Genomic DNA, 27806 nt, shown 5'->3' on the forward strand with positions numbered 1-27806 from the left:
TTTTGAAAAGTAGACATTTTCAAATCAAACTTAAATGTGTAATTTTCAATGATTCTACTAGAAAATTTAGGAGTTTAACCTATAAGCAAAAAAGAAAGAAAAAGACAATAAAATTGTTCAGGCAATTGAACTAACAACAATCCATTCTCATGACACAATATATAGATTTTTTTTATGTAAATCCAATTAGCTTAGTATGAAGTATGGACACTATGAGAATGAGTCAAATGGTCATATAAACTCGTATTTGAACAGTTATATCAACAATTATCTCCCAAAAAAATAAGAAAAGCAAAAATGGGATTTGAATGTGTTTTGCTTTCATGATCTCTCAAAGAGACCTTTAACATAAACCATGCCTTTCTCACTAAACTGAAGCTCCTTCCTCATTTCTTCAACCTGTACATCATCTCCTTGAACCACAACCTCATTCAATTTACCATTTTCTCCCACCATCATCTTCACCTTTATCTCCTCTTTCCTCGACGCCTTCTTCCAGTAATACGCTCCTCTGCAACACATCCATCCATCCATCATCACCAATCATTCACAAACAGTTTCAGAGACACAAAGAGAGAGTAAGCTTACGCGAGTGGACTAAGAATGGTAATGAAGAACCAATTGTTTCCAAAATCAGGCACTGTAATGGTTAAGACAAGACCCACACTTGCTAAGCTTATACATGTACAAAACGTAAGCAGAGCAGCTTGTCCTCTACTCGGAACCATTGTTCCTTCAAACCTTTTTTTTCACAATCAAACAAACAAACAATGTCAGTAACTGAAACAAAAATTAAAAAAAGTTCGAAGCTTTCTTATGAATGAGCTTACGTGATCGTTTCTCCACGATCAGTGATGTTGAAGTTCTTCCTTGTGAAGAAAGAGAGAATCTCTCCAGCAACTTGCTTTGGCTCCTTCTTGACTCCTTCTCCTTCTCCAACAACGAACGTCTTCCTCACTATCTGAAAAAGATCCAAACATTGGATTCGTTGATGGTGAAGTGAGAGAGAGTGACCAAAGTTCGAACCTTTGATTTAACGGAGCGTTTGATGAGAGACCAAAGACCCGGAACTGAAATAACGAACAAACCCAACGACGTGTAGTAGCTAGCCAACGAGTAACCACCACCAGTCTCCGCCAACAACAGTAATGAGTTAGGACTCTGTTCCCACCATTGATGAATCTGAACCGCCGATGAAGAAACAGCACTGAGAGGCTCCACAACCATGGCTGTAACAGGGGAGACTCTGTTTCGTTTCGTGACAAAGTCCCCTCTCCTCCCTTTGATTACAACATCTCTTGAAGTCATCCACGGACAAGACAACGACGGAGAAAACAGCTTCGTCGCCATTGTCGAGAGAGAGAGTCTCTATGGCTTTCAAAGGCTTTACAAGATCGTGTGTGTGTCAATGAGTCTATCCAAAATCGAGTGGTCCTCATTTTTTTTCTCATTTTTAATTTAATTTGAATATATGATGACGTAGGTCGTTGCAATAACAGAACCTCTGTTTCTCTGTAAGAGGTCATCAAAGATCTGGAAGGTAGATCAAATGAGACCCACCAACCATCATTTATGAGTTCACTCACTCATCAACAGAGAGACAAGAGTCTTTATCATTGAGATCTTTCTCCCCGACACAAAATCAGACCCAAACATGATTTTGATTTCTTTTTGAAACCTGTTTAAATGACTACTGTTTATAGAGTTCTGCGTGTCCACAAAGGTTTTTTTTTAATTTTATTTTAGCAAAAAAACTAGGGACATTAATTAATTACTAGAACAAGAAAACAGAGTATTGAGTCATTGAGAAAGCAAGAATCTTATTAGAGACAAAAGATAAAACAGAGTTGCTTCACAACATCTCACAACCAGTTTTGTAATTGGAATCTTTTTGATCAAAGTTTTTTTTGCTGGACCATCCTCTCTTCTTTGGCAATAAAGGCTATAAATCATAGGTGGGTTGAAAAGCTAAGGTCAAATCGTTTTCCCAAAGTTGCTACTTTAATAGGGAAAAAAAAAAGTAACTCTGAATCTTTTTGGGTCCAAACATAATAAGTAGTAGGATTCTTGAAACAGAGGAGTACATCATCTTTCTAACAGGGAGTTTACATTTTCTGACACTGTAAATTTGTTGGTCCAAACTTTATTATATCTACTGTAACAGCTAGTGATTTTCTGCTAGTGCTAAAAGATGGACTTGTTAACACAACAACAACAGAGAGAAATCACACAACATTCCACACTCTTTGCTTCCCTTTTTATATCATCAATAAATAATGTTTTTTACAAAGTTATATTTTCTGCACTCATTTTAAAAAAAATTGCTGAAAATAACCTCCAAAGGAAGTAGAAAAAAGGAGGAAAAAAACAAACAAACAAACAAATAATAATAGCTCAGCTGTTCTTTATACACTTAACATAAACAGCTGATCAGTCTTCTCCTTCATCCTCCTCTTAAATATATATATATATATGTATATATAAATGTAATTTTTTTGATCATTTAAAAAGCTGACTTCCAAGAGTAACAGTAGGGGTACCTTCACCCATGACTGTTGTCAAGCTCACTTCTTTGTCCAATATCCTCTCCAGTTCTGTCACAACATAACTCATTGTTGGTCTCTTCTCACTTGAGACATCAAGACACGTCAATGTCAGTGTAATAACCTCCTCCACTCCTTCTGCTGTGTATGTACCACCTAGTCTCTCATCGATCATTCCTGGTATCTCAGTGTAATCCGTTATGCTTTGCATCTGCAAATCAATTAGTGAGATTCAAAATACACTTCATTAGCAACATTCTCTGTGATTACATACTACATACCCATTCGACAAGAGTTTGTGTTGAGCTTGAAGGAGATGGTTCTGATGCTTCTCTCCCACTTACTAACTCCAAGAGGAACACCCCAAAAGCATAGACATCACTTTTCTCTGAAAATCTTCTGAACTCTTGAACCCTGCCCAAAAATAGAAACATCTGAGAAACTTGGATGCAACAGACGTTGAGCCTAAGAGGTGAGAAGCTAGATTTACTCAGGGGAGAGGAAGATCTGGTCTGCAACAACGTTGGACGATGTACCAACATCCTCTCTTCCCAGGAAATTGCGGACTCCTGCATCCGCAACTTTAGCAATGAAGTTCTCATCCACAAGAACATTAGCTGTTTTGAAGTCCTTGTGTATCAGTCTAGGACTCAGCGAGTGGAGATGTGCCAAGCCTAGAGATATAAAACACAAGCAAGATCAGTACACAAGAACGCATATGATTCAAGAAGCATAAGTTTTTACCTTTAGCTGCTCCTATAGATATAGCAAGCCTGTTTCTGAACTCTAGCCTATTACCAGGTACTTTACCACCATCACCTAATCAAAAGACAAGATCCAAAGCTGATGCTTACATTGTCCAAAACCCACTAATCAAAACTCATTTATAAGACCAAAAAGAGAATAATCACTAATAAAGGACAGAGAGTTACCGTACAGGTGACTGGAAACACTTCCGTTAGGAACATACTCGTAGACAAGAAACTGCGTGTTGCTTTCTTGGCAATAACCCAAAAGAGTAACAAGGTTACGATGATTGATAGACGAAAGATAACGAACCTGTAGAAAAAATATACATTGTAAAGCCTTGTCAAAACACTTGTGTTCTAACCAAACATTGAAAGAGTTATTATAAGAAACCTCGTTGACGAACTCTTGTGTAGGCAAGCCGGGTCTTTTCTTGATAGCGACAAGAACACCGTCTTGAAGCAGACCTTTGTAAACCTCTCCGAACTTGCCAATACCGATAAGGCTTTTATTGGTGAAACTCTTGGTGGCTTGAGCAAGCTCCTCCATTTCAAACCTTCTAGCTTCTCTCATTGACAACTCAATCGCAACGTTTCTTCCTTCAATAGATCATTTCGAACCCAAGAAAAGTCAACAGATAGAGAGAGAGAGAGAGAAAGTGATGGGAGTTGTGATTTAAACATTACCTTGAGTAGATGGATCAGAAGAGCCTGTCTCATCAGAAGTTCTGGACGCATTCTTGCGGCGGAAGATGCAAAACCATATGAGAAAAAACGAAAGAGCAATCAAGACAAGAGCTCCAACAGCACCTCCAATGGCTGCTGCAGGAATTGCTGACATTTGGAAACAAAGATGGTCTCTCCGATGCTCCAAGCTACTACTACTACCATGCGATAGCCCTGTAGATTAAAAAAAAAACACACGAGAATGTCGGCGAGGAAAAGAAGATACGATTGAGATTATAAAGAAGAGGAGAAAGAAGAAGACAAAACTAAAAGCAAACAAAGCTGTTGTAGATATACATACATGAAAAAGGTGTCGACTTGTAAAAAAAAATTGAATCAATCAAATCAAACATGCAGTAATAAATAAGAAATTAAAAGAGGGAGGAGGAAATAAATAAGAAAAAACCTTTACAGATCTTCAGGAAAAGAACTCTCTACTCTACTTCATCGGCGAACCCCCACAACAACATTCAATGTGAGAAAGATCAAATCTTTTTGCCAGATTCAATAATCAAACCCAGAAAAAATGAGACAAAAAAAAGAAAGATTTGGGTGTGAAAATGGAAGATGGAGAAGAGGTTTGAAACATCAAATCTTTGCAGCAACTTCTAGAACTAAGTATTGTGTTGGAACGCAGACAATGCCGACAGAAAGTGACATCGTTCAGACAACAACTCTCTCTCTCTCTCTCTCTTGAGACTGAAGCTTTTACTTACTGTGAACCAACAACAACAACAACAAGAATCAAAACTATTTACTACTGTTTCTTTCTTTCAGATGCTCTTTGGAAGTGACATTTTTAGAGAGTTTTTACTCTTGTACAACCACCACACCCATTGTTTAATTTTTTTGTGGTGGGGGGGGAATAAAAAGAGAGAACCCCTTTGAAGACAAGTGGGTCACTTCGCCAGTTTGCAATTCCAACCAAAGGAATTTTATTTGTTTTATTTTTGGGTCTGCAAAAAAAGAAGGAAAGAAACTTGAACCGCCGTGTAACTCAGTTTCAGACGCCGCAAAAATAAACACACTCCTCACTCTGTTTCTGCCTCCCCCTCTTTTATTTACTCCGCAAATCTCTCTGTTTTTTTTTGAGAATTTGTACTCCCTACACACAACATATTCCCTATTTGCACTCCATACCCTATTTCCCCCCATTTTTTTTCCCCCCATCATCACCTTTTTCCCTCAACTCTATGGTATCTCACTTCTTTTTGTATATTGAGCTAATTTACTCTTTTTTTTTCTCTGTTTCCTTTTTTAGCATGTTTTTTTTTTCATTTTATGAATTTTTTATTTACACTAATAAATGAGTCTAGAGATTTTTTTTAACTCGAGTGTTAATAGTACAGGTAAAAATGATTTTTTTTCTTGAATGTCAATAATTTTTTTCTGCTCGTTTATTACTGTAATAAGCAACCATTGACAGATGTGTATTTATATCCAAATTAATTAAATAATTATTTTCTTAATTAGTTGTTTTTTTTTCAAAATATTAATTGTTTTATAATTAAATTCTTGTATTGATAATTTGCGATGTTATTACGAAGTATAGTATTATGTTCTACTTTTTTCAGTTGAATCAAAAAAAAATCTGCTTCACAATTTTACCATTTATGTTATAGCTAATTTGACTATTTGTACAGTTCTGCATAGTATTTTCAAAATATTAATTGTTTTAAAATTTGGAGTGTTACTCATTGAAACTTGAACGCAACCACTATAATCGAAAAAGACAACTTTGTACTGTGTTTTTAAAGAGGTTTTTAAAGTAGGAGCAAAGTGTTGTTTTATCTGGCACTAATTGTAAAATGCTGATTAAAAAAGCAAAATTTTAAAAATAACGTTGTTATTAATGATAAAATAGATATCCAGCGAACAAACATTCATAAAAATATTCTTTAAATAATAAACAATTCAACAAACTCGCTTTTTTATTTAATTAAATAATTAGGAGTAGGACCACATTCTACATCGACAGAGTAGAAAGGTGGGGTCAAGGGACCCATAGGCCAGCTGTATAGACATTTGCTTCTACTCTTTCTTTTATATATACCCGTTAGTTAGTGACGCTAACGTTTCAACACACATTTCCACGATCTGCGTTTCGCGTTTCGCGTTTCATCGTCAATCTGCGTTTAACATTTGTTTTGACTTTTTATTGAATTCCTCTATATTTAAAAGAAGGAAAAAAATGAAAATTTTGAAACGAGACCAATGATTGAAGCGGCGGTCGTGGCCATCATGAATAAATGATACAAACTGGAAATGATTGAAAAGTGACTGCAAAAAAATAAAACATTAATCATGTTCTGCACCAACCGTCTTATCATTTTTCAAAAGGCCCATAAGAGGCCCAATAATTTGAATTAACCATATACATGATGCATGGGCTTTATAGCCTAACTTATTGGGCCGTTCAGTAATCCGGGTTTGATCGTGGCTTCACCCGGTTTATGTGAGCTACTAAAAAAGACAAGATTACCAACTAATTAAATCGGATAAACTTGGTTTTAGTTTGGTATAGTGTTTCTTTTCTGTACTCCTTTTTTGTTCTTTATATGAAAAGTTCAGAAAAGATATCGATGTTGCAGAGGCTTCCATGTTAATACACGGTTATGTTTCTTTCTATAGGCTCTAGTCAACGAGCCAGGTGAGAGAGCATTTTCTAGCTCTATCCAAGTTTATGATTTGATTATCTTTGGTGGGGTTCGATAAATTATGGAAATATCAAATATCTAGCACGGGCCGACCCCTAGCTAGTAATGTAGTAAAAAATAAACACTAACAGAAACGTGAAAGAAGGAGATGGGTGGGTTAATAAAGAATTGAATTTAATTGAATGCTCTGTCTCTCTCTCTCTCACTTTCGTCAGCTCTTTCCCGGAATAATCTCAGCTTCTTCCTTTACTATAGATAGCAAGACAAACCAGAGCCGTTCCTTTCTTTACCATTTTTTTCGTTTGGGTTTCAGTTTCTTTTTGCTCTCTCTCTCTTCTTTAGCTCTGGGTAAAGAAAAAGATGAACTTTGTTGAAGAAGATGATGCGTCATGGAAGCTATGTTGATGTTTCTTGCTGACACCAACAGACAAAAGACAAGATCTTTTGGTTTGTTTTTTCTTCAAAGCTTAGAAGCTGCATTTTCTTCGTAATTAGTTTCATCCACGTCACAGGTTTTTATCAAAATGTCGAATCTTTCAGCACGTACAGGACGAGACCGTCAACGTTATGACAACAACTTCCGTCTTGTTTCTGGGTACAACATCCTTTTTATTTTTTAGTTTAGTGTGTTTTGGTTGACTTTATCAATGTTTGAGTCTTTCTTGATATGATGTGATGTGCTTTGATTGGTTTGTTTTTTTTTAATGGAATTTCAATATTGCAAATCAATAATTAGAAAGAAACTCGAATATGATGACAGATGCATTCCGTATAGACTGGTGAAAGATGAAGAGGACTCAAGTGTTGACCTTGAAAACAAGCTTCAAGTTCTCATGGTTTCATCTCCTAACCGACACGATCTTGTCTTCCCAAAGGTTTTTTTCTTTTCTCCTCAATTAATTGGTTCATTTTGATGCCTTTTGAAACTAATCACTTTTTGTATCATTTAGGGAGGATGGGAAGATGATGAAACTGTTCTTGAAGCTGCTTCTCGTGAAGCCATGGAAGAAGCAGGAGTTAAAGGAATACTAAGAGTATGTTCCTTCTTCTTCATCAAAAGTTACTTCTTGAATAGATTTTGGTTAGACTGAATTGTCTTTTGGTCTGGTTTTGTTTTTGTGTCTATAGGAAGATCCATTAGGAGTTTGGGAATTTAGAAGCAAGAGTAGTTGTGAGGAAGCTGAATGTTGTGGTGGATGCAAAGGTTACATGTTTGCTTTAGAGGTTAAGGAAGAACTTGCGGCATGGCCAGAGCAAGAAAACCGCGAGAGGAGATGGGTAAGCTGCACAACTCTTTTGCTTTTGTCTCTGTCGTATATGTTCTGATAAGGGGTACTATAAACTCACAGCTGAATGTTAAAGAAGCTTTGGAACTGTGTCGGTATGAGTGGATGCAGAGTGCTCTTGAAGAGTTTCTAAGAGTAATGACAGAAGATGGAAGTACAAAAGAAGAGTCTCTTTCCCCTTCAGGCATTTCAAAGCGAGGAGAACGTCAATTCGATTCTCGGTACTGCTTTGTAGTTAACTAGTTTCATTTCTCTTTTAGGCATATCAAACTTGTTCAGTTGTTGTGTAGTATGGATTGTTGAGAAGCTTCTTCTGTAAACAAAGTTAAAACATGAGAAGCTAATGACTTAACTTGTTCCATTGTTTGTTACCATGTGACTCAAATGTGATGAATAGAAAAACATATATTTAGAGGCTGTTATTGACTATTGTCTTAGATGCTTTCTGCCATTGTATCTATGGGTTCTTCTGTCTCCTGTTGTCTGAAAGAACAACAGCGACAACCACTAGACAAAAACTCAAAAAGACAACCTCAGTGAGGTTAATGGCACTCCTCTACCCCCAGAGTTTAGATCTCTCTCTCCGTTCTATCTGATTTGGTAATCTTGCGTAATGCAGCTTGATGCTAATCATTCTTCTAGGTAAAGAAGTAACTGTAACATATAGAAAGATTTGTTCCGCTAAAACCTTTTCTTTACCAATCATCATAACTAAAAGAATTACACAGTTGAAGATATACAAGATTACAAGAGAATAATCAAGACAGCACTTCAACTCTACAGTTGCAATAATGATGTTACGGAAGCATCAAGCATCTCTACAAGCTTCAGTGAGAAATACATAACTGCAAATAAAAAACAAGTATTACAGCTAGAACCTCCAAAGTTATTAGTGTTCTTACCAATAGGATAATCTTTAGATTTTTACGTAAAGCTAGATCGTTTTCTTACCAATAGGAAGCAATCATCCATCAACCTAAAGTTGAATCTCAGCGTCTGAGCCATTCTCTGAAACATGACTGCATTTTCTCGCGGCTCTCAGCATTAGAGATATTCACTGTAGGAATAATCTTATCTGGCCTTAAAAACTGTGTGAAAATGAAAGAAGTGTTAAACCTATCCACGACAGACACAAATAGATAACAACAACATTCATGTTACGCACTTGAACAAACTCACGAAGTTCTGTGAAGCTTGAATGCTCACTATATGGAACCCCTACAAAGATAAAATAAGAACAGACTGTCAGACATGATACTTGCAGCCCATAGAGAATGTGCATTACAACAATGAAACTCACCATAAATAGTAACTTTCCCCCTAGAAGTTGGCCTTATCATATCAAGGTGTTCACCTACCTTCTCGGAGTATGTCCAACCTGAAAACCAAACTTCACTTTTCGTAACCAATGGTTTAATCAAAAACTGCAAGGCAAATGAAAAAAATCCACCTGTGGGCCTAAATGCCAAAACTGCTCCATACTGTTCTCTATAAACCTTCAAGTGTTCATCTAGTCTCTTCAGAGAAATTATCAGAACAGAGATAAGATCATGAGAGATTGACATAAGCAATACATGAAATAAGCATCTTGGTTTCAGAGAAATACTTCAAATTTCAATGCTGACATAGGCAGAACATGAAGACATGTGGCTTTCCCATCTGTGCAAAGACTCTTTGAAATATCATCCCATCCAAAAGATTCCAGTATCCGTCTTCTTGAAGCATTTGCAAATACCTTAACCTGATAACCCCACGAGGTTAGAACTTACAAAGTCCAGAAAAAAGATGGATAAGAGAAAAGAGAATGGCTCCAGCAACTTATATATACCCCAAGTGCTTTGGCAATAGCTAGATAAACACATTCTTTTCCAATGCTATAAGAACCAACCACAATCAGAGTCCTCGGTTGCTTCCTCAGGAACTCCTTTGTGATTCTCACAACATAACTTAACACATCTTCTTTAGAGGGGAATCTGAACAAAGACATAAAAACAATAGATCAAATCCAGCATAAGTTCTATTCTTTGAAAATTCTTTATCTCACTTGTATCTGGGATTGCAATAGGTTGTATCCAAATACAGCACATGAACTCGTCGGTTAAAGAGGAGAGGATGAGTTTGCATCTGTTTAGAAGCTCTGAAATCTCCAGTATGCAGATAACATGTTCCATCCAAGAGACGAAGGTGAATAAGGGCAGCACCAGGGCAATGATTAGCTTCAATTAAAGTGACTATGACCCCGTTAATAGTGTACTCCACATCTAGCTCCAACGGATGGATAAACCTTCACAACACACAGAGAGAATCACCCCACAGAAAAACTAAACACACAAACATGAAAGGATAAATGATGCACTCACGAGGGGTTAACAGAGAGACTAAGTCTGAGAAGACGACTAGTGAGGGAGGAGCAGTAAATGGGACCGTGAGACCAAGCTTTAGTGAGACCAATGTAATGATCAGCGTGAAAGTGAGTGAGGAAGTAAGCAGAACAGCCTTGAACACAACCATAGCGAAAGGCATCAACAGTAAACGGTGTTCCTGGAAGTTTCTTGTAAAAAGGGCATTGCCGAGGCGTGTCATTGGCCCATGGAGAGTCTCTAACCCTCTTTCGTGAAGCAGTACTCGTCTTTTTGGACGAAGATGAAGTGGAAGGAGAAGGCTTTTGCAAACCCCAAACCTGAAACAAGTCGGTTTGTTTCGTTGTCTTCTTCTTATTACTCTCAGGAGGAGTAAACTTCTGTAAACCCCAAACCTCAAACAAGTTGGATTGTTTCATCTTCTTACTCTCGGGAGTAACCTTGTCTGTCTCTTCGTCTCCTTCCAACAAACACGACCAATCAGAACCTGCCTTGTAGAAATCAGAAGCAAAACCGTCTTCAACAACATCATCGTCATAGAAACTAAACCCTTCTTCTTCCCCAAGACCGTTGTCGTCGTCTTCAACAAAAGCATCCATTTTTCTTATGTTTCTGGGACAACGAAAGGTCAAAAGGGTCAACTTTAACCCGCCAAAGGATGTGTCGGAGTTTATTCTCAGACGCCCTTATTGGAAAATATCTATTCTCCATATCCCCTCTCTATTCTCAATACCCTTTTGTATTTGCAAACCCTAAACTAACCTTTCATTTATTTATTATATATCATCGGACTTTATTCTCAGACGCCCCTGGGACCTTTGAAAAGCTCTAACTTCTCCCATCATTAAAATATAATTTGTTTTCTATTTTTTTTTAAATACAAAAACGTGTTAAATACATATACAACCCTAACTAAATCAGATAATTACATAATCCAACCACCCAAACCCGACCCATCCAAACACATATGGGTATAACCCAGTTCATAAACTTAAACGATGCGTTTCAGTTTCTTCTCTCTTCTCTCTCTTTTTTTCGTGTTCTCCCCCCTTTTCTTTTGATTCCCAGAAACGACGACAAAGAGGCTCCCTCTTGTCTTCTCTCCAACAAAAACCCTAAATCGAGACTCATCGTTTCTTCTCCTTTCTTCTTCTTCCTCTGTTTTAATCAAGACTCTCAAATCGACATTCTTCATCTTTGTAAGTAATTTCTTAACCTTGATTTCGTTTTGTTTGATATTTATGTCAAATAAAAATTAGGGGAAATTGAAGATTAATTTGATTGAATGAATGGTTTTTAGATTACATAAAGTAATTATTCTGGATTGTACATGAATGTGTGTTGTTTGTGTTATTTTATTTTTGGATGTTCAGAGGAAGGAGGAGATAATGGCAGGCAAGCATGGAAGAAAAAAATCGACTCAGAAGAAAAGTGAGAACTCCACAAGAGCCCGAGAAAACGTTGCTCCTGTTGTAAAAGAGCATGTGGAAGAGCAATCTGACAGGAACAATAGTGATGATCTCTCTCCTGATCTGTGTGAACCCTCTGAGGTATAATATTATTTTGGTTTTACTAGAAAAGGAGAAATAAAAATCATGGTGAAGTTTTATTGAGCTATTGCATATAAAGTAATTGAGTTGTTTTGATTAACATCTTGTACAGAAAATAAAGGGTCGAAAAAGAAAGAATCCATCTAGTTTTTCCGGTGGAGTCTCCACTAGAACTAGAGCTAGAAAGGCAGTCTCAGATGAGAATGAGCCGGTTGGAGAAGATGTAGTCCATGAAGAGAGTACTCGAGTGAGAGAAAAGACTGCAGTTTCGCTCTCACTTGATTCTGAAAGTGAAGACATGTCTGCTGTATCATCTAAGGTAATTTTTTTTTGCAATTTATACTAATCATTGTTTGTGAGAAAGTATAATAGTTTTAGTAGTAATAAATGACTAATACATATATATATATATATATATTATGGTTGCAGGCAAGGCAACCACCGCAGCCCCTTGAATTTTATTTCAAGAGCACTGAGTTTACGAAGACTTGCAAGATTCAGACCAAGTGCTCTGTGAAGGACACAGTCGACGTGATTAAGAAGCTGAAGGAGGAAGTTAAATGGTTCACAAGCCATCCTCAGTTTCGTCATTTCTTCCACATGCCTTCTGAAAAATACTTGAAGCTCCAAGCAATGTGGATGTTACTGATGCGCACCATTCGTACTGAAAAAGAAGAAGATGTTGCATGGTTTGGCGTGAATGGTGTGCCCATCCGCTATTCTATGAGGGAGCATGCCCTCATCTCTGGCTTAGACTGCCATGAGTATCCGAGGAAATATTTGAAGCTCGGGGGTACTAAGTTTGTAGATTATTACTTTGGTGGACTAAAGAAGATCACCATAACAGATGTGGAGCAGAAGTTGTTGTCTATGAAGACGGCATGTAATGATAGATTGAAGATGGCTGTTTTGTTCTTTCTTGGTCGGGTTATCAGAGGACAGGCAAAGGATACCGGACCAGTAGACCCGTTCATCTTAAGGGTTGTGGATGATTTGGAAGCTTGCAAAACATTTCCTTGGGGTCGTCTAACATTTGAGGATGCAGTAAAGAACATCAAGCATATGATGGAGCTTTTGAAGGGTGAAGTGCACCCGGCATGCGGCTTTCCTGGATTTGTAATTCCGTTACAGGTAAAGCATACAATTTAGTAAAATATTAGTTGTTTTATAACCAGAGATCTGATACTGTGACAATATTTGGGTAGGTTTTGGCTTTTGAGTGTATTCCTAAGCTGGGAAAAAAATTTAGACTCTCTGCAGACAGTCCCTGTGAAGATTGTCCTAGGATGTGCAAGAGCCGGTTTACCAAGAGTAGCATGAAGGGTTATCCTTTAGAAGATATATATACTGCTCTTGGAAAAACAAAGGTATATGTATATACTCTTTTTAGTAGAAACTAGAAGAATATAAACTGATCTTACTGATTATTTTTTTTCAGGTTATTAACAGTGTGTTGGTTCCAACTCTGGGTGAGGAAACTTTGTTGGCTCGCATCATTGATGAGGAGCCAGAGTATAATCCTGAGGGTAGCGCAAGTGATACATGGAACCACTGGTTAGTTGTGAAGGAGAAGAAAATTTGGTGGAAAGAACTTTATGAGCAAGATACTGGTGCACGAGTGTTTACAAAGCAGAAAGACAAAGTTATATCAGTAATCCTAGTACTCCAAATAACACAATCAAACACCTGAACCCGAAGCACTTCCACATTCAAAATATGCTGCCATACCTTCTCCTCTGGTTCTCCCCGTGCCTCTGGCTTTTCCTCTGCCACTCCCTTTGCCTCTTTTTCCTCTTCCACGAGATTCTCCTGCTGATGGAAACCTTGTTTGTTGTAGTCTTCCTTTCTTGACATCATAATCCGGAGGAAGTACTTTCAGTGCTCTAACTTCTTCTGGTATAACCCAATCAGACATATGAGGAACAGGATATATTGTCCTATGATAAGCCAAAGCCCATAGCTCAACCCAATAATACTTAGTACAATACTCAGATAAATGGAGTTCCCTTCCCGCTTTATCAGTCATGAATGTGGCAGCGGCTACAGCATGAACACATGGGTATTTGTCTTTATCAAATTGCTCACAGCTGCAAGTGAACATAGCCATATCAACGGTATAAACCTTCCCATCACTACCTTTCACACTGTACTCAAGATGGAAACTGTTTAACTCATCAACCTCAAGAAACCCTCCATCAACACATCTTTTGGACATTTCTGTTTCCACAATAGGCACAAGCTTTAGTGTAGGTGGTATCTCAGCTGCCTCTTTCCTATGTTTATTAAACCATTCAGCCATTTTTGCAATGATGACATCAAACATTGGTAGCAAGGTGAACTTTCTTGCTTCCTTAATTACACCATTAAAAGATTCCACTGAATTGGTGGTGTCAACATTGTACCTATCTCCTTCAAAGTAACATCTAGCCCATTTCCTCTCTTCAACATTTTTGTCAAGATACTCCGCTGCAGAAGGATACCTTCTGCGAAAAGCATCATAAAGGTTCAAGAACTCAGCCACTGTATAAGCGTGTGCGCACTCCATAAACTTAAATGCACAAGTGTCTCTGTGGTTACGGACGTGGCCTTTAACATTTTGAGACAAATGCCATATACAATACCCATGAGCGGCCTGAGGGAACACTGCACCTACTGCATTGATCAAGCTTTTGTTTCTATCTGAAAGAAATACCAATCCCGGGACATCTCCTATCACTGATTTCAACTGTTCCATAAACCACATCCAGCTATCATTTTTTTCACCATCTGCTACACCGAAAGCAATTGGGTAGGTGTGATGATCAGGATCCTGAGCAGCCGCAACAAATAGAACTCCACCATAAACATTCTTGAGGTGTGTTGCATCCACAATGAGGACTTTCCTCATCGCGCTGAACCCTTCTATGCTAGCTCCCAAGGCAAAAAACAGATACTTAAATTTGTTGGCCTCATCCACTACCACACGAGTTACAGTGTCAGGATTCGTCTTTTCGAGCATGTACATGTAACTGTGTAATAAAGAAAAGCTCTCTTCTGGACTTCCTTGCACTTCATTAGCAGCTTGTCTTCTTCCTCTCCATGCTGTTGGGTATGATACATGCACACCAATCCTACGATGAACCAAATCGACCAGAGTAGTGGGAACTGGTGTGTCAAAACTACCGGGATAATCTTGAGCCAACATAGCCGCAACGATTTGTGGTGTGCCTCTCCTTCTATTAGGCAGTGTTCTTGTCGTAACAACAGAACATGTATGCTGCTTGATGTAACTTCTAACCGTCCAACGATCTGAGTTCACTAGCTTTGCAACTCGCACAAACCACTTGCAGCCGTCTTTTGCTCCTCGGCATTTTATCACATACCTCACTCTGTCCGACTTAATTATGTCATACTCAAAACATTTCTGATGAGAAGCCGTCTGAATATGAACTTGTGCTTCCTCCTTAGATCTAAATTCTTGGTTTAAAACCAAATCCATACCATCATCCCGAGTCTTATAAACAACAGGTGTGACTTCAACTGATGGTCTTACTTCTGTATCTCCAAACACATGCTCATCTCTTTCGGTTAAATTCTCATGCATCGCAACGTCTTCGTAGAATGTGAGCACACCATCATTACCATCTCTCTCAGTACCATATTCATCAGTACCATATTCTTCACCACCCTCTGTATCAGGAGCCTCTCTATCAGTAGCATCTCTATCAGTAGCCTCTCTATCAGTAGTCTCTCTATCGGATAGACCGGCATAGGCATCAGTTTCATCATTATCTTCTAAAAGTTGCACTTCTTCATTCGTTTTGTATATATCATTGCTGAACTCCACATGTAGAACACTTCTACACTGCTCATGATTTACTTGCAGTAAATATCCAAACACGTCTTCATCATTCCAGATATATGATGGCTTGTTCGAATTCAACACCATTGGGAAGTAACTAATCCTCGCTTCCATCTTAGATTCATCTACCATGATCTTTCTGAAAATACGCTCAACCAAACAAGTGTATGTCACCTCCTCCACTGATTTTTTCAACACAATTGTGTGAATTTCATCTTCACCTTCACCATCTCCTGATATCCATTTTATTTCAGCCCCATCTTTCATATAATATCCCCCGTAATCAAAACAAATGATTGTGCAATGCGGATTTTGCATTTTTCCTGAAATAAAATGGAATTATCATAAAAATTATCAATATTAAGGCAAATATTTCATTCTCACACCCTACAGTCCTCTCTCGCTAATACTAGTTCTTTTAAATCTACAAACAAAGTAATACCAGTAATACTAGTAGAACTAGTAAACATAGTAGTATCAGTAATACCAGTAAATCTATTTTTTCTTAGTAAAACTAGTTATCTTTGTAATACCCAGAAATTGTCCTTCCACTAACTAATAAACTATTAAAGACGAATTTGTTCGGATATTTACTCTATCTTAATGAGATTAAAAGGAATTAACAAATAAAAATCATCAAAAACAGACTTAAATATATATATATATATATATATATATATATATATATATATATATATATCTCCATCTAAAACCCATAAACATAGTTTCATGAGTACATTTTTAACATTACCTATCATATACACTACATTTAAATGATATTTTTTTAAACATTTAATCAGAAAAGTACATAAAATAACCTAATATCAACTAACACAGTATTCAAAATCGTCCTTAAAATCTCAAATTTTTCATGAAATCTTATATTTTAAACATTACCCATGATATATGCTATATTTAAATGATATTTCTTAAAAAAAATCATCAAAAACGAACTTTAAATACCTGTTTTAGAAGCTTCAAAATCGCCTATGGAAAATAAAGAAGAAGAGCTGTACGTACGAGGAGCAGTGGGAGAGTGAAGACATGTGGGGCCATCTTCAATTTCATTGGTTAAGGTTGTTTGTGGGCCATGATGGTGGTTGATTTATTTAATTCAAGATATAAATGTTATGAGGTGGATGATATAGGAGTTTATTCTCAGACGCCCTTATTGGAAAATATCTATTCTCCATATCCCCTCTCTATTCTCAATACCCTTTTGTATTTGCAAACCCTAAACTAACCTTTCATTTATTTATTATATATCATCCACCTCATAACATTTATATCTTGAATTAAATAAATCAACCACCATCATGGCCCACAAACAACCTTAACCAATGAAATTGAAGATGGCCCCACATGTCTTCACTCTCCCACTGCTCCTCGTACGTACAGCTCTTCTTCTTTATTTTCCATAGGCGATTTTGAAGCTTCTAAAACAGGTATTTAAAGTTCGTTTTTGATGATTTTTTTTAAGAAATATCATTTAAATATAGCATATATCATGGGTAATGTTTAAAATATAAGATTTCATGAAAAATTTGAGATTTTAAGGACGATTTTGAATACTGTGTTAGTTGATATTAGGTTATTTTATGTACTTTTCTGATTAAATGTTTAAAAAAATATCATTTAAATGTAGTGTATATGATAGGTAATGTTAAAAATGTACTCATGAAACTATGTTTATGGGTTTTAGATGGAGATATATATATATATATATATATATATATATATATATATATATATATTTAAGTCTGTTTTTGATGATTTTTATTTGTTAATTCCTTTTAATCTCATTAAGATAGAGTAAATATCCGAACAAATTCGTCTTTAATAGTTTATTAGTTAGTGGAAGGACAATTTCTGGGTATTACAAAGATAACTAGTTTTACTAAGAAAAAATAGATTTACTGGTATTACTGATACTACTATGTTTACTAGTTCTACTAGTATTACTGGTATTACTTTGTTTGTAGATTTAAAAGAACTAGTATTAGCGAGAGAGGACTGTAGGGTGTGAGAATGAAATATTTGCCTTAATATTGATAATTTTTATGATAATTCCATTTTATTTCAGGAAAAATGCAAAATCCGCATTGCACAATCATTTGTTTTGATTACGGGGGATATTATATGAAAGATGGGGCTGAAATAAAATGGATATCAGGAGATGGTGAAGGTGAAGATGAAATTCACACGATTGTGTTGAAAAAATCAGTGGAGGAGGTGACATACACTTGTTTGGTTGAGCGTATTTTCAGAAAGATCATGGTAGATGAATCTAAGATGGAAGCGAGGATTAGTTACTTCCCAATGGTGTTGAATTCGAACAAGCCATCATATATCTGGAATGATGAAGACGTGTTTGGATATTTACTGCAAGTAAATCATGAGCAGTGTAGAAGTGTTCTACATGTGGAGTTCAGCAATGATATATACAAAACGAATGAAGAAGTGCAACTTTTAGAAGATAATGATGAAACTGATGCCTATGCCGGTCTATCCGATAGAGAGACTACTGATAGAGAGGCTACTGATAGAGATGCTACTGATAGAGAGGCTCCTGATACAGAGGGTGGTGAAGAATATGGTACTGATGAATATGGTACTGAGAGAGATGGTAATGATGGTGTGCTCACATTCTACGAAGACGTTGCGATGCATGAGAATTTAACCGAAAGAGATGAGCATGTGTTTGGAGATACAGAAGTAAGACCATCAGTTGAAGTCACACCTGTTGTTTATAAGACTCGGGATGATGGTATGGATTTGGTTTTAAACCAAGAATTTAGATCTAAGGAGGAAGCACAAGTTCATATTCAGACGGCTTCTCATCAGAAATGTTTTGAGTATGACATAATTAAGTCGGACAGAGTGAGGTATGTGATAAAATGCCGAGGAGCAAAAGACGGCTGCAAGTGGTTTGTGCGAGTTGCAAAGCTAGTGAACTCAGATCGTTGGACGGTTAGAAGTTACATCAAGCAGCATACATGTTCTGTTGTTACGACAAGAACACTGCCTAATAGAAGGAGAGGCACACCACAAATCGTTGCGGCTATGTTGGCTCAAGATTATCCCGGTAGTTTTGACACACCAGTTCCCACTACTCTGGTCGATTTGGTTCATCGTAGGATTGGTGTGCATGTATCATACCCAACAGCATGGAGAGGAAGAAGACAAGCTGCTAATGAAGTGCGAGGAAGTCCAGAAGAGAGCTTTTCTTTATTACACAGTTACATGTACATGCTCGAAAAGACGAATCCTGACACTGTAACTCGTGTGGTAGTGGATGAGGCCAACAAATTTAAGTATCTGTTTTTTGCCTTGAGAGCTAGCATAGAAGGGTTCAGCGCGATGAGGAAAGTCCTCATTGTGGATGCAACACACCTCAAGAATGTTTATGGTGGAGTTCTATTTGTTGCGGCTGCTCAGGATCCTGATCATCACACCTACCCAATTGCTTTCGGTGTAGCAGATGGTGAAAAAAATGATAGCTGGATGTGGTTTATGGAACAGTTGAAATCAGTGATAGGAGATGTCCCGGGATTGGTATTTCTTTCAGATAGAAACAAAAGCTTGATCAATGCAGTAGGTGCAGTGTTCCCTCAGGCCGCTCATGGGTATTGTATATGGCATTTGTCTCAAAATGTTAAAGGCCACGTCCGTAACCACAGAGACACTTGTGCATTTAAGTTTATGGAGTGCGCACACGCTTATACAGTGTCTGAGTTCTTGAACCTTTATGATGCTTTTCGCAGAAGGTATCCTTCTGCAGCGGAGTATCTTGACAAAAATGTTGAAGAGAGGAAATGGGCTAGATGTTACTTTGAAGGAGATAGGTACAATGTTGACACCACCAATTCAGTGGAATCTTTTAATGGTGTAATTAAGGAAGCAAGAAAGTTCACCTTGCTACCAATGTTTGATGTCATCATTGCAAAAATGGCTGAATGGTTTAATAAACATAGGAAAGAGGCAGCTGAGATACCACCTACACTAAAGCTTGTGCCTATTGTGGAAACAGAAATGTCCAAAAGATGTGTTGATGGAGGGTTTCTTGAGGTTGATGAGTTAAACAGTTTCCATCTTGAGTACAGTGTGAAAGGTAGTGATGGGAAGGTTTATACCGTTGATATGGCTATGTTCACTTGCAGCTGTGAGCAATTTGATAAAGACAAATACCCATGTGTTCATGCTGTAGCCGCTGCCACATTCATGACTGATAAAGCGGGAAGGGAACTCCATTTATCTGAGTATTGTACTAAGTATTATTGGGTTGAGCTATGGGCTTTGGCTTATCATAGGACAATATATCCTGTTCCTCATATGTCTGATTGGGTTATACCAGAAGAAGTTAGAGCACTGAAAGTACTTCCTCCGGATTATGATGTCAAGAAAGGAAGACTACAACAAACAAGGTTTCCATCAGCAGGAGAATCTCGTGGAAGAGGAAAAAGAGGCAAAGGGAGTGGCAGAGGAAAAGCCAGAGGCACGGGGAGAACCAGAGGAGAAGGTATGGCAGCATATTTTGAATGTGGAAGTGCTTCGGGTTCAGGTGTTTGATTGTGTTATTTGGACTACTAGGATTACTGATATAACTTTGTCTTTCTGCTTTGTAAACACTCGTGCACCAGTATCTTGCTCATAAAGTTCTTTCCACCAAATTTTCTTCTCCTTCACAACTAACCAGTGGTTCCATGTATCACTTGCGCTACCCTCAGGATTATACTCTGGCTCCTCATCAATGATGCGAGCCAACAAAGTTTCCTCACCCAGAGTTGGAACCAACACACTGTTAATAACCTGAAAAAAAATAATCAGTAAGATCAGTTTATATTCTTCTAGTTTCTACTAAAAAGAGTATATACATATACCTTTGTTTTTCCAAGAGCAGTATATATATCTTCTAAAGGATAACCCTTCATGCTACTCTTGGTAAACCGGCTCTTGCACATCCTAGGACAATCTTCACAGGGACTGTCTGCAGAGAGTCTAAATTTTTTTCCCAGCTTAGGAATACACTCAAAAGCCAAAACCTACCCAAATATTGTCACAGTATCAGATCTCTGGTTATAAAACAACTAATATTTTACTAAATTGTATGCTTTACCTGTAACGGAATTACAAATCCAGGAAAGCCGCATGCCGGGTGCACTTCACCCTTCAAAAGCTCCATCATATGCTTGATGTTCTTTACTGCATCCTCAAATGTTAGACGACCCCAAGGAAATGTTTTGCAAGCTTCCAAATCATCCACAACCCTTAAGATGAACGGGTCTACTGGTCCGGTATCCTTTGCCTGTCCTCTGATAACCCGACCAAGAAAGAACAAAACAGCCATCTTCAATCTATCATTACATGCCGTCTTCATAGACAACAACTTCTGCTCCACATCTGTTATGGTGATCTTCTTTAGTCCACCAAAGTAATAATCTACAAACTTAGTACCCCCGAGCTTCAAATATTTCCTCGGATACTCATGGCAGTCTAAGCCAGAGATGAGGGCATGCTCCCTCATAGAATAGCGGATGGGCACACCATTCACGCCAAACCATGCAACATCTTCTTCTTTTTCAGTACGAATGGTGCGCATCAGTAACATCCACATTGCTTGGAGCTTCAAGTATTTTTCAGAAGGCATGTGGAAGAAATGACGAAACTGAGGATGGCTTGTGAAACATTTAACTTCCTCCTTCAGCTTCTTAATCACGTCGACTGTGTCCTTCACAGAGCACTTGGTCTGAATCTTGCAAGTCTTCGTAAACTCAGTGCTCTTGAAATAAAATTCAAGGGGCTGCGGTGGTTGCCTTGCCTGCAACCATAATATATATATATATATATGTATTAGTCATTTATTACTACTAAAACTATTATACTTTCTCACAAACAATGATTAGTATAAATTGCAAAAAAAAATTACCTTAGATGATACAGCAGACATGTCTTCACTTTCAGAATCAAGTGAGAGCGAAACTGCAGTCTTTTCTCTCACTCGAGTACTCTCTTCATGGACTACATCTTCTCCAACCGGCTCATTCTCATCTGAGACTGCCTTTCTAGCTCTAGTTCTAGTGGAGACTCCACCGGAAAAACTAGATGGATTCTTTCTTTTTCGACCCTTTATTTTCTGTACAAGATGTTAATCAAAACAACTCAATTACTTTATATGCAATAGCTCAATAAAACTTCACCATGATTTTTATTTCTCCTTTTCTAGTAAAACCAAAATAATATTATACCTCAGAGGGTTCACACAGATCAGGAGAGAGATCATCACTATTGTTCCTGTCAGATTGCTCTTCCACATGCTCTTTTACAACAGGAGCAACGTTTTCTCGGGCTCTTGTGGAGTTCTCACTTTTCTTCTGAGTCGATTTTTTTCTTCCATGCTTGCCTGCCATTATCTCCTCCTTCCTCTGAACATCCAAAAATAAAATAACACAAACAACACACATTCATGTACAATCCAGAATAATTACTTTATGTAATCTAAAAACCATTCATTCAATCAAATTAATCTTCAATTTCCCCTAATTTTTATCTGACATAAATATCAAACAAAACGAAATCAAGGTTAAGAAATTACTTACAAAGATGAAGAATGTCGATTTGAGAGTCTTGATTAAAACAGAGGAAGAAGAAGAAAGGAGAAGAAACGATGAGTCTCGATTTAGGGTTTTTGTTGGAGAGAAGACAAGAGGGAGCCTCTTTGTCGTCGTTTCTGGGAATCAAAAGAAAAGGGGGGAGAACACGAAAAAAAGAGAGAGAAGAGAGAAGAAACTGAAACGCATCGTTTAAGTTTATGAACTGGGTTATACCCATATGTGTTTGGATGGGTCGGGTTTGGGTGGTTGGATTATGTAATTATCTGATTTAGTTAGGGTTGTATATGTATTTAACACGTTTTTGTATTTAAAAAAAAATAGAAAACAAATTATATTTTAATGATGGGAGAAGTTAGAGCTTTTCAAAGGTCCCAGGGGCGTCTGAGAATAAAGTCCGGATGTGTCGGCTAGAGAGAGAGAGGGGTAAAAAAGGTAAAAAAGGAAAGCCCAACAAAACGTGAGGAGCAGAAAGAAGACAGATAATAACATACACAAAGGGGGGAGGGGGGGCCCAATCATCAACATTTGAATCGAATCTCATCCTCATCGTCCTCCTCGTCGTCGTCGTCTTCCTCCTTTAACCCGTCACCGTCGTTGGGAGTTTTCTCGGCGATTGGGACCTTTCCTCACGAAAATTCAAATCTTTTTTATTTAACATTAGAACTTTCCATTTGAGAGAAAAAAGATCCAATTTTTATCCTCCCTTCTCCTCGACGCCATTGTGTTTTTTGGTCAAAAGGAAAAAAAAAGAAGCTAAAACCATTTTTTTCTTAAATAGTTTTTTTTTTCATTTTCTTGTTGGGAGAGGAGGACTTGTAATCTGCTCTTGCTGTTAAGAGAATCAATCTGGATCTGAACAAGAAGAAGCTCTCTTCTACCCTCTCCTCCTTGCAGGTTTGATCTTTGTTTCAATACAAAGATTCAAGAAAACATATGATCTCTTTTATGTGTCTTGACAAAGCAGCAACCTTGTGTCTTTTTTTGCTCAAAGTTTGCAGCTTTAGATGATCCTTAATTGACCCGTCACCGTTCTTTAAACATGGGAGAGTGGGTCATCGGAGCTTTCATCAATATTTTTGGAAGCGTTGCTATTAATTTCGGCACTAACCTTCTCAAATTGGGACATAACGAGGTCTGCATTTGCCTCTTTGCTTACATTTGATCTCGTGAATCTTACTTTGTTTGTGTGTAATGTCAGAGAGAGAGGTTAGCTTTACAGGATGGTGGTGGAGGAAAGACGCCGTTGAAGCCTATTATACATTTTCAGACATGGAGAGTTGGTATTGCTTTGGGTCTTAAACCTTTTCTTTCCCATTAATGAGGAAGCTAGTTCTGAGCTTTATGTTGTTGGATACTTATAGGGATCCTTGTCTTTCTTCTTGGGAACTGCCTCAATTTCATTTCGTTTGGTTATGCTGCTCAGGTTGAGTCATTTGTTAAACACTCCCTACTTGCACTAATAACATTTTCTCTTTTGGTTTTCTTACCTTGACGTACTACTCTCTTTGCAGTCGCTTCTAGCAGCTCTTGGATCCATTCAGTTTGTATCCAACATAGCGTTTGCTTATGTTGTATTGAACAAAATGGTGACTGTCAAGTACGTCAACCATCCTATCTGCAATCTTTAATTTACTTAATGCCTCCCTCTTCTAATATCTTTGGTATGCCTTTCTTACAGAGTACTTGTCGCTACAGCCTTTATAGTTCTTGGAAACGTTTTCCTGGTAGCATTTGGTAATCATCAGTCACCAGGTAACTGTTCTTGAACCGAGAGTTTTTTTTTTTTTGTTCACAAGGCGTGAACTAATATGCAAGTCTTCTGTGCTCAGTTTTCACACCCGAACAGTTGGCAGAAAAATACAGCAATGCCACATTCTTAGTATACTGTGGGATTTTGATTTTAATCGTAGCCGTAAACCATTTCCTCTATAGGTGCGTCTTGCATTTGAAACTCTAGTCTTTCAACTATCTGTCCTCTTTCTTGATATCTTTAATCGGAATATTCAGGAAGGGAGAAGTTTTGTTATCTACACCTGGACAAGAGATTAGCTCCTACTGGAAAATGTTGCTTCCTTTCTCATATGCTGTTGTCTCTGGTGCTATAGGATCATGTTCGGTTTTATTCGCCAAGTCACTGTGAGTTTGTAAATCTGCTGGCTTTACTTGAATAAACTGAGAAGTTATGCCCTTGACTTCAAGTGCTTATATTAGTTTCATTTTGCAGCTCAAACTTGCTGAGATTGGCCATGTCTAGTAGCTATCAATTGCACAGCTGGTTCACATACTCTATGCTTCTTTTATTCCTTAGTACAGCTGGATTCTGGGTAAAGCCTTAAAGCTGATGAAATTCTTTTCTGCAATGAAGTTACTAAAATAACTTTGAGACAATGCAGTTACTAAAGTAAAAATGTCTTTTATGTGCTTCTCTTGCAGATGACAAGATTAAATGAAGGATTATCTCTATATGATGCAATTCTTATAGTTCCAATGTTTCAGATTGCTTGGACTTTCTTCTCCATTTGTACAGGATTCATATACTTTCAAGAGTTTCAGGTTCATTTATTCTCTTAATTTTCACGCTATTCCTCTCTTTTCTTTGACTTCGGGCTAAGAAGGGATCTAAGAAGATTAGTTTGGCCATCTTTTATCATCAAGCTTATCATTTTCTTCTTCTTTAAACAGGTTTTCGATGCGCTAAGAACAACAATGTTCATATCAGGAATGCTATGCGTATTCATAGGCATATCTTTACTAGCACCTGATGATACAAGAGGCAACGAATCAAAAGACAATACATCTTCTCTTGACTCAATAGTGTCCTCTGACGTGCCATCCGAGGAGGACAGGTTAGTAACGCGTACTTGTTAGATCATTAATTCAGAACCTTTTAATAAAATTAGCTATATTTGACATTTTGATGTTTTTTTAAACAGGTTGATATCACAATCGTCTGAAGATGGGCATAGCAAAGACACAAGAGTAGTCGTACAAGGAATGTATATGAAAGCAACTGATCTATTTGCCAAGACAAAGGTACCCGCCCCCCAAAGCCAAAACATCTTCACTAGTAAAGCTTTATGAACACTACTAAAACAAAAAGTTTTTAACTCTTCTTTTCTTTGTTTTGTGTTGTAGAGTGCTTGTTTAGCAGCATTGGGCTTTGGCGAAGACTCTATAAACGCATCTGCTATTCTCGTCATGCCAATGGTATCTTCAAAGATTACGGGGTTCAGAGGAAACGGACTCGAACGGGCTAAGATTCTGTCCATGAGAGGATCAGGATGGAGCAAACTAGCCATGGAAGAAGAAGGAACAAGAATGCTTGAAAAGACATCTCATCATCATCACCCTTCAAAGGCTTAAGTAGATTAGTTAAAAAAACAAGAGAGCTAATGAAACAGTTTCTCAGGTACATTCTTCTCTTTATCATATATATGGCTTTAGTAGCAAAAAAAGAAAAACCATTGCACGATTGTGTATTCTTGCAAAAGAAAAAACCAAAATGTATAACATTACATCTCTGTATATTATTATTATTATTGTTTGAGACCTGTTATAAAGAGTTTTGATTTCAAAATACAAAATCACTTCCAATTGTTGGCAACAATGTCAGCCAAATCAACAACTCTCTGCGAGTAGCCCCATTCGTTATCATACCAAGCAATCACCTTAACCATATCATCTCCCATCACCATAGTGAGCGAAGAATCAATGGTGGACGACACATCTGAGCATCTGAAATCAACAGACACAAGCGGCTCATCGCAGACTTCAAGGATACCTTTAAGCTCTTTCTCTGCGGATTCTCTGAAAGCAGCGTTAACCTCCTCAGCGAAAGTCTTCTTGGTGACCTGCACAACAAGATCCACCACTGAGACGTTCGGTGTCGGTACACGGAGAGCGATTCCGTTGAGTTTCCCTTTGAGGTTAGGGAGCACGAGAGCCACTGCTTTAGCTGCTCCTGTGGATGTGGGAACGATGTTTAAAGCAGCTGCTCTTGCTCTCCTTAGGTCACGGTGGCTAGCGTCTAGTAACCTCTGGTCACCGGTGTAAGAGTGAGTCGTTGTCATTGTACCTTTTATGATACCGAACTTCTGGTCAAGAACTTTGACAAAGGGAGCAAGACAGTTGGTAGTGCAAGACGCATTGCTGATGATCGGTTCGTCGGGGTTGTAAGCATCGGCATTGACACCAACAACGTATGTTGGAATGTCTCCTTTGCCTGGAGCTGTAATGATAACCTTCTTGGCTCCAGCTTCAATGTGTTTTCCTGCACCTTCTCTATCCACAAACACTCCGGTCCCTTCAATGACAATGTCGATTCCTAACTCCCTAAGAACAATCAACCACCAACATCAAATGATTTATCAGACTGATCAAGTTTCAGACAAAGAACTGCATTGTATTGTTGACTTACTTCCAGGGGAGAAGAGACGGGTTGCGGTTAGACACAACTTTGATGATCTTTCCATCAACAGAGAGGGCAGCGTCTCCAGAAGGTTTCACGTCAGCGTCAAAGATTCCGAGAGTAGAGTCGTATTTAAGGAGATGAGAAGCCTGCTTGACACCGCCGGTGTCGTTAATGGCAATGACATCAAAAGGAGAGTCCTTACGGCCGTGCCAGCATCTCAAGAAGTTCCTCCCGATCCTACCGAATCCATTGATAGCCACCTTAAGTTTAGCCTCGGTCACACCTTTCCTGTATCCACCACTGCTTCCCATCTAGCAACATGCACAGAAAAACATCTAAATGGTTTACAAAACATCGAAACAGATGCTGGTCTGGTCGCAGAACATGTCCAATCTATCAACATACATTCTGTTTCTTGATATAAACATGTCATAAGAGATAAAACATAACATGAAAGCTACAGATAATGCTGGGGGAAAACAGAGAACTCACTGCAGAGGTCTGGAAAGTGACAGCGGAAACAAACTCATCGGAAGAAAGTTTCTTGCCGAAGGGAAGTGATGCAGAGGAGCTTCTCAATCCTGAGAAGTCAGTGAAACCCTGAAGACAACAAAACACAAACACGTCTACTCAACTTGTAAAGAGCCAGTAAGTAGTAAGAGACAATATCATCATCAGAAGGGAGGTAACCTGAAGAGATGGTTTGGGGACAGAGAAAGTAGCTAAAGCCATGGTGGTGACCAGACAGGATCAACAAAGTTAAGGTTGTAACAGCAGATGAAAGAAGGAAGATGTGAAGCAGAGAGGTGGTAATATATAGTAAAAGGAAATGAAGGCAAAGAAGATTAGATTTTGGATAGCTTTTGTTACTCGTTTGTATGGTTGTGGTTGTTATCAAATCACTTTCTTTGTAATCTTCTCACATTTATATATGATCACATTTTCACAAGTCTCTTCAACGTGTCTGTGTGGTCATGGTCTAATATAGATAAGGCTTTTGATTGACATTTACTAATTTTTTTTTTCTTCTTTTAAAATAGAGTCAAATTCTATAAAGTACTACTACATAGTAAAT

General features: G+C 37.9%; 8 protein-coding genes across 16 annotated transcripts; 3 read left to right on the plus strand and 5 right to left on the minus strand.

Moving 5' to 3' along the window:
* Positions 1-150: 150 nt before the first annotated feature.
* LOC103875278 (protein COFACTOR ASSEMBLY OF COMPLEX C SUBUNIT B CCB1, chloroplastic) lies at positions 151-1451 on the minus strand. Its single transcript, XM_009153779.3, has 4 exons — positions 1027-1451; positions 831-961; positions 589-741; positions 151-511 (listed from the first exon to the last, which is right to left on the minus strand). The coding sequence occupies exons 1-4, from the start codon at positions 1348-1350 to the stop codon at positions 322-324; spliced, it is 798 nt and encodes a 265-aa protein (XP_009152027.2). The 5' UTR covers positions 1351-1451; the 3' UTR covers positions 151-321.
* A 772-nt stretch (positions 1452-2223) lies between these two features.
* LOC103875279 (nodulation receptor kinase) lies at positions 2224-5033 on the minus strand. Its single transcript, XM_009153781.3, has 8 exons — positions 4422-5033; positions 3977-4189; positions 3684-3889; positions 3476-3602; positions 3288-3362; positions 3034-3217; positions 2825-2957; positions 2224-2754 (listed from the first exon to the last, which is right to left on the minus strand). Exons 2-8 carry the CDS (start codon positions 4128-4130, stop codon positions 2500-2502), a joined length of 1134 nt encoding a protein of 377 aa, XP_009152029.1. The 5' UTR covers positions 4131-4189; positions 4422-5033; the 3' UTR covers positions 2224-2499.
* Positions 5034-6606: 1573 nt separating this feature from the next.
* Positions 6607-8387, plus strand: LOC103875280 (nudix hydrolase 13, mitochondrial). 4 transcript variants are annotated; one of them, XM_009153783.3, is made up of 6 exons: positions 6724-7119; positions 7213-7267; positions 7433-7547; positions 7623-7706; positions 7801-7950; positions 8022-8387. In XM_009153783.3, the coding sequence occupies exons 1-6, from the start codon at positions 7062-7064 to the stop codon at positions 8199-8201; spliced, it is 642 nt and encodes a 213-aa protein (XP_009152031.1). In that variant the 5' UTR covers positions 6724-7061; the 3' UTR covers positions 8202-8387. The 4 variants fall into 4 exon arrangements, with proteins under 4 accessions (XP_033128606.1, XP_009152031.1, XP_009152033.1 ...); XM_009153785.3 differs by having other exon boundaries at positions 6727-7119; positions 7185-7267; XM_033272715.1 differs by lacking the exons at positions 6724-7119; positions 7213-7267 and adding an exon at positions 6607-6665.
* Positions 8388-8601: 214 nt separating this feature from the next.
* LOC103875283 (DNA cross-link repair protein SNM1) lies at positions 8602-23023 on the minus strand. Of its 3 annotated transcripts, XM_033272705.1 has the most exons (10): positions 22721-22947; positions 10319-10978; positions 10003-10242; positions 9787-9931; positions 9565-9699; positions 9409-9475; positions 9259-9336; positions 9124-9176; positions 8910-9046; positions 8602-8803 (listed from the first exon to the last, which is right to left on the minus strand). In XM_033272705.1, exons 1-9 carry the CDS (start codon positions 22843-22845, stop codon positions 8948-8950), a joined length of 1602 nt encoding a protein of 533 aa, XP_033128596.1. In that variant the 5' UTR covers positions 22846-22947; the 3' UTR covers positions 8602-8803; positions 8910-8947. The 3 variants fall into 3 exon arrangements, with proteins under 3 accessions (XP_033128596.1, XP_033128597.1, XP_033128595.1); XM_033272706.1 differs by having other exon boundaries at positions 9259-9475; positions 10319-10930; positions 22812-23023; XM_033272704.1 differs by having other exon boundaries at positions 9259-9475.
* LOC108870614 (uncharacterized protein At3g43530-like) lies at positions 11561-13498 on the plus strand. 2 transcript variants are annotated; one of them, XR_004448354.1, is made up of 4 exons: positions 11561-11868; positions 11981-12187; positions 12298-13235; positions 13307-13393. XR_004448354.1 is itself a non-coding variant. In XM_033272712.1 (4 exons), exons 1-4 carry the CDS (start codon positions 11653-11655, stop codon positions 13266-13268), a joined length of 1320 nt encoding a protein of 439 aa, XP_033128603.1. In that variant the 5' UTR covers positions 11561-11652; the 3' UTR covers positions 13269-13498. The 2 variants fall into 2 exon arrangements, 1 of the variants encoding a protein (XP_033128603.1); XM_033272712.1 differs by having other exon boundaries at positions 12298-12999; positions 13074-13498.
* On the minus strand, positions 19025-22713 carry LOC103828732 (uncharacterized protein At3g43530-like). Of its 2 annotated transcripts, XM_033272708.1 has the most exons (6): positions 22306-22713; positions 21955-22131; positions 21636-21842; positions 20826-21527; positions 20590-20751; positions 19025-20518 (listed from the first exon to the last, which is right to left on the minus strand). In XM_033272708.1, exons 2-6 carry the CDS (start codon positions 22114-22116, stop codon positions 20267-20269), a joined length of 1485 nt encoding a protein of 494 aa, XP_033128599.1. In that variant the 5' UTR covers positions 22117-22131; positions 22306-22713; the 3' UTR covers positions 19025-20266. The 2 variants fall into 2 exon arrangements, with proteins under 2 accessions (XP_033128599.1, XP_033128598.1); XM_033272707.1 differs by having other exon boundaries at positions 21955-22713.
* LOC103875282 (probable magnesium transporter NIPA8) lies at positions 22974-25871 on the plus strand. Of its 2 annotated transcripts, none has more exons than XM_009153788.3 (13): positions 22974-23214; positions 23312-23452; positions 23519-23600; positions 23682-23743; positions 23832-23917; positions 23999-24072; positions 24150-24252; positions 24328-24456; positions 24545-24644; positions 24754-24873; positions 25003-25166; positions 25254-25353; positions 25456-25871. In XM_009153788.3, the coding sequence occupies exons 2-13, from the start codon at positions 23360-23362 to the stop codon at positions 25681-25683; spliced, it is 1341 nt and encodes a 446-aa protein (XP_009152036.1). In that variant the 5' UTR covers positions 22974-23214; positions 23312-23359; the 3' UTR covers positions 25684-25871. The 2 variants fall into 2 exon arrangements, with proteins under 2 accessions (XP_009152036.1, XP_033128602.1); XM_033272711.1 differs by having other exon boundaries at positions 23011-23214; positions 23319-23452.
* LOC103875281 (glyceraldehyde-3-phosphate dehydrogenase GAPA1, chloroplastic) lies at positions 25774-27683 on the minus strand. Its single transcript, XM_009153787.3, has 4 exons — positions 27422-27683; positions 27224-27331; positions 26738-27042; positions 25774-26652 (listed from the first exon to the last, which is right to left on the minus strand). The coding sequence occupies exons 1-4, from the start codon at positions 27461-27463 to the stop codon at positions 25905-25907; spliced, it is 1203 nt and encodes a 400-aa protein (XP_009152035.2). The 5' UTR covers positions 27464-27683; the 3' UTR covers positions 25774-25904.
* Positions 27684-27806: the final 123 nt, after the last annotated feature.

The sequence above is a fragment of the Brassica rapa genome, chromosome A06, assembly GCF_000309985.2.
Source record: "Brassica rapa cultivar Chiifu-401-42 chromosome A06, CAAS_Brap_v3.01, whole genome shotgun sequence".
Lineage (NCBI taxonomy): Eukaryota > Viridiplantae > Streptophyta > Magnoliopsida > Brassicales > Brassicaceae > Brassica > Brassica rapa.

Coding starts and splice junctions, on each gene's coding strand:
- LOC103875278 (XM_009153779.3), bottom strand. CDS start 1,350: ATGGCGACGAAGCTGTTTTCTCCGTCGTTGTCTTGTCCGTGGATGACT. Junction 742..830: donor GATCGTGGAGAAACGATCAC/GTAAGCTCATTC, acceptor GTGAAAAAAAAG/GTTTGAAGGAACAATGGTTC. Junction 512..588: donor ACCATTCTTAGTCCACTCGC/GTAAGCTTACTC, acceptor GATGTGTTGCAG/AGGAGCGTATTACTGGAAGA.
- LOC103875279 (XM_009153781.3), bottom strand. CDS start 4,130: ATGTCAGCAATTCCTGCAGCAGCCATTGGAGGTGCTGTTGGAGCTCTT. Junction 3,890..3,976: donor TTCTGATCCATCTACTCAAG/GTAATGTTTAAA, acceptor GATCTATTGAAG/GAAGAAACGTTGCGATTGAG. Junction 2,958..3,033: donor CAGATCTTCCTCTCCCCTGA/GTAAATCTAGCT, acceptor ATTTTTGGGCAG/GGTTCAAGAGTTCAGAAGAT.
- LOC103875280 (XM_009153783.3), top strand. CDS start 7,062: ATGGAAGCTATGTTGATGTTTCTTGCTGACACCAACAGACAAAAGACA. Junction 7,120..7,212: donor ACAAAAGACAAGATCTTTTG/GTTTGTTTTTTC, acceptor CGAATCTTTCAG/CACGTACAGGACGAGACCGT. Junction 7,707..7,800: donor GAGTTAAAGGAATACTAAGA/GTATGTTCCTTC, acceptor TTGTGTCTATAG/GAAGATCCATTAGGAGTTTG.
- LOC108870614 (XM_033272712.1), top strand. CDS start 11,653: ATGTGTGTTGTTTGTGTTATTTTATTTTTGGATGTTCAGAGGAAGGAG. Junction 11,869..11,980: donor ATCTGTGTGAACCCTCTGAG/GTATAATATTAT, acceptor CATCTTGTACAG/AAAATAAAGGGTCGAAAAAG. Junction 12,188..12,297: donor TGTCTGCTGTATCATCTAAG/GTAATTTTTTTT, acceptor TTATGGTTGCAG/GCAAGGCAACCACCGCAGCC.
- LOC103828732 (XM_033272707.1), bottom strand. CDS start 22,170: ATGTGTGTTGTTTGTGTTATTTTATTTTTGGATGTTCAGAGGAAGGAG. Junction 20,752..20,825: donor GATTTGTAATTCCGTTACAG/GTAAAGCATACA, acceptor ATATTTGGGTAG/GTTTTGGCTTTTGAGTGTAT. Junction 20,519..20,589: donor CTGCTCTTGGAAAAACAAAG/GTATATGTATAT, acceptor ATTTTTTTTCAG/GTTATTAACAGTGTGTTGGT.
- LOC103875283 (XM_033272704.1), bottom strand. CDS start 22,845: ATGTTGATGATTGGGCCCCCCCTCCCCCCTTTGTGTATGTTATTATCT. Junction 9,932..10,002: donor TATTGCAATCCCAGATACAA/GTGAGATAAAGA, acceptor GTCTTTGTTCAG/ATTCCCCTCTAAAGAAGATG. Junction 9,047..9,123: donor AACTTCGTGAGTTTGTTCAA/GTGCGTAACATG, acceptor ATTTTCACACAG/TTTTTAAGGCCAGATAAGAT.
- LOC103875282 (XM_009153788.3), top strand. CDS start 23,360: ATGGGAGAGTGGGTCATCGGAGCTTTCATCAATATTTTTGGAAGCGTT. Junction 24,457..24,544: donor GTTTTATTCGCCAAGTCACT/GTGAGTTTGTAA, acceptor TTCATTTTGCAG/CTCAAACTTGCTGAGATTGG. Junction 25,167..25,253: donor GTGCCATCCGAGGAGGACAG/GTTAGTAACGCG, acceptor TTTTTTAAACAG/GTTGATATCACAATCGTCTG.
- LOC103875281 (XM_009153787.3), bottom strand. CDS start 27,463: ATGGCTTTAGCTACTTTCTCTGTCCCCAAACCATCTCTTCAG. Junction 27,332..27,421: donor TCCCCAAACCATCTCTTCAG/GTTACCTCCCTT, acceptor TGTTGTCTTCAG/GGTTTCACTGACTTCTCAGG. Junction 26,653..26,737: donor CCGTCTCTTCTCCCCTGGAA/GTAAGTCAACAA, acceptor GATTGTTCTTAG/GGAGTTAGGAATCGACATTG.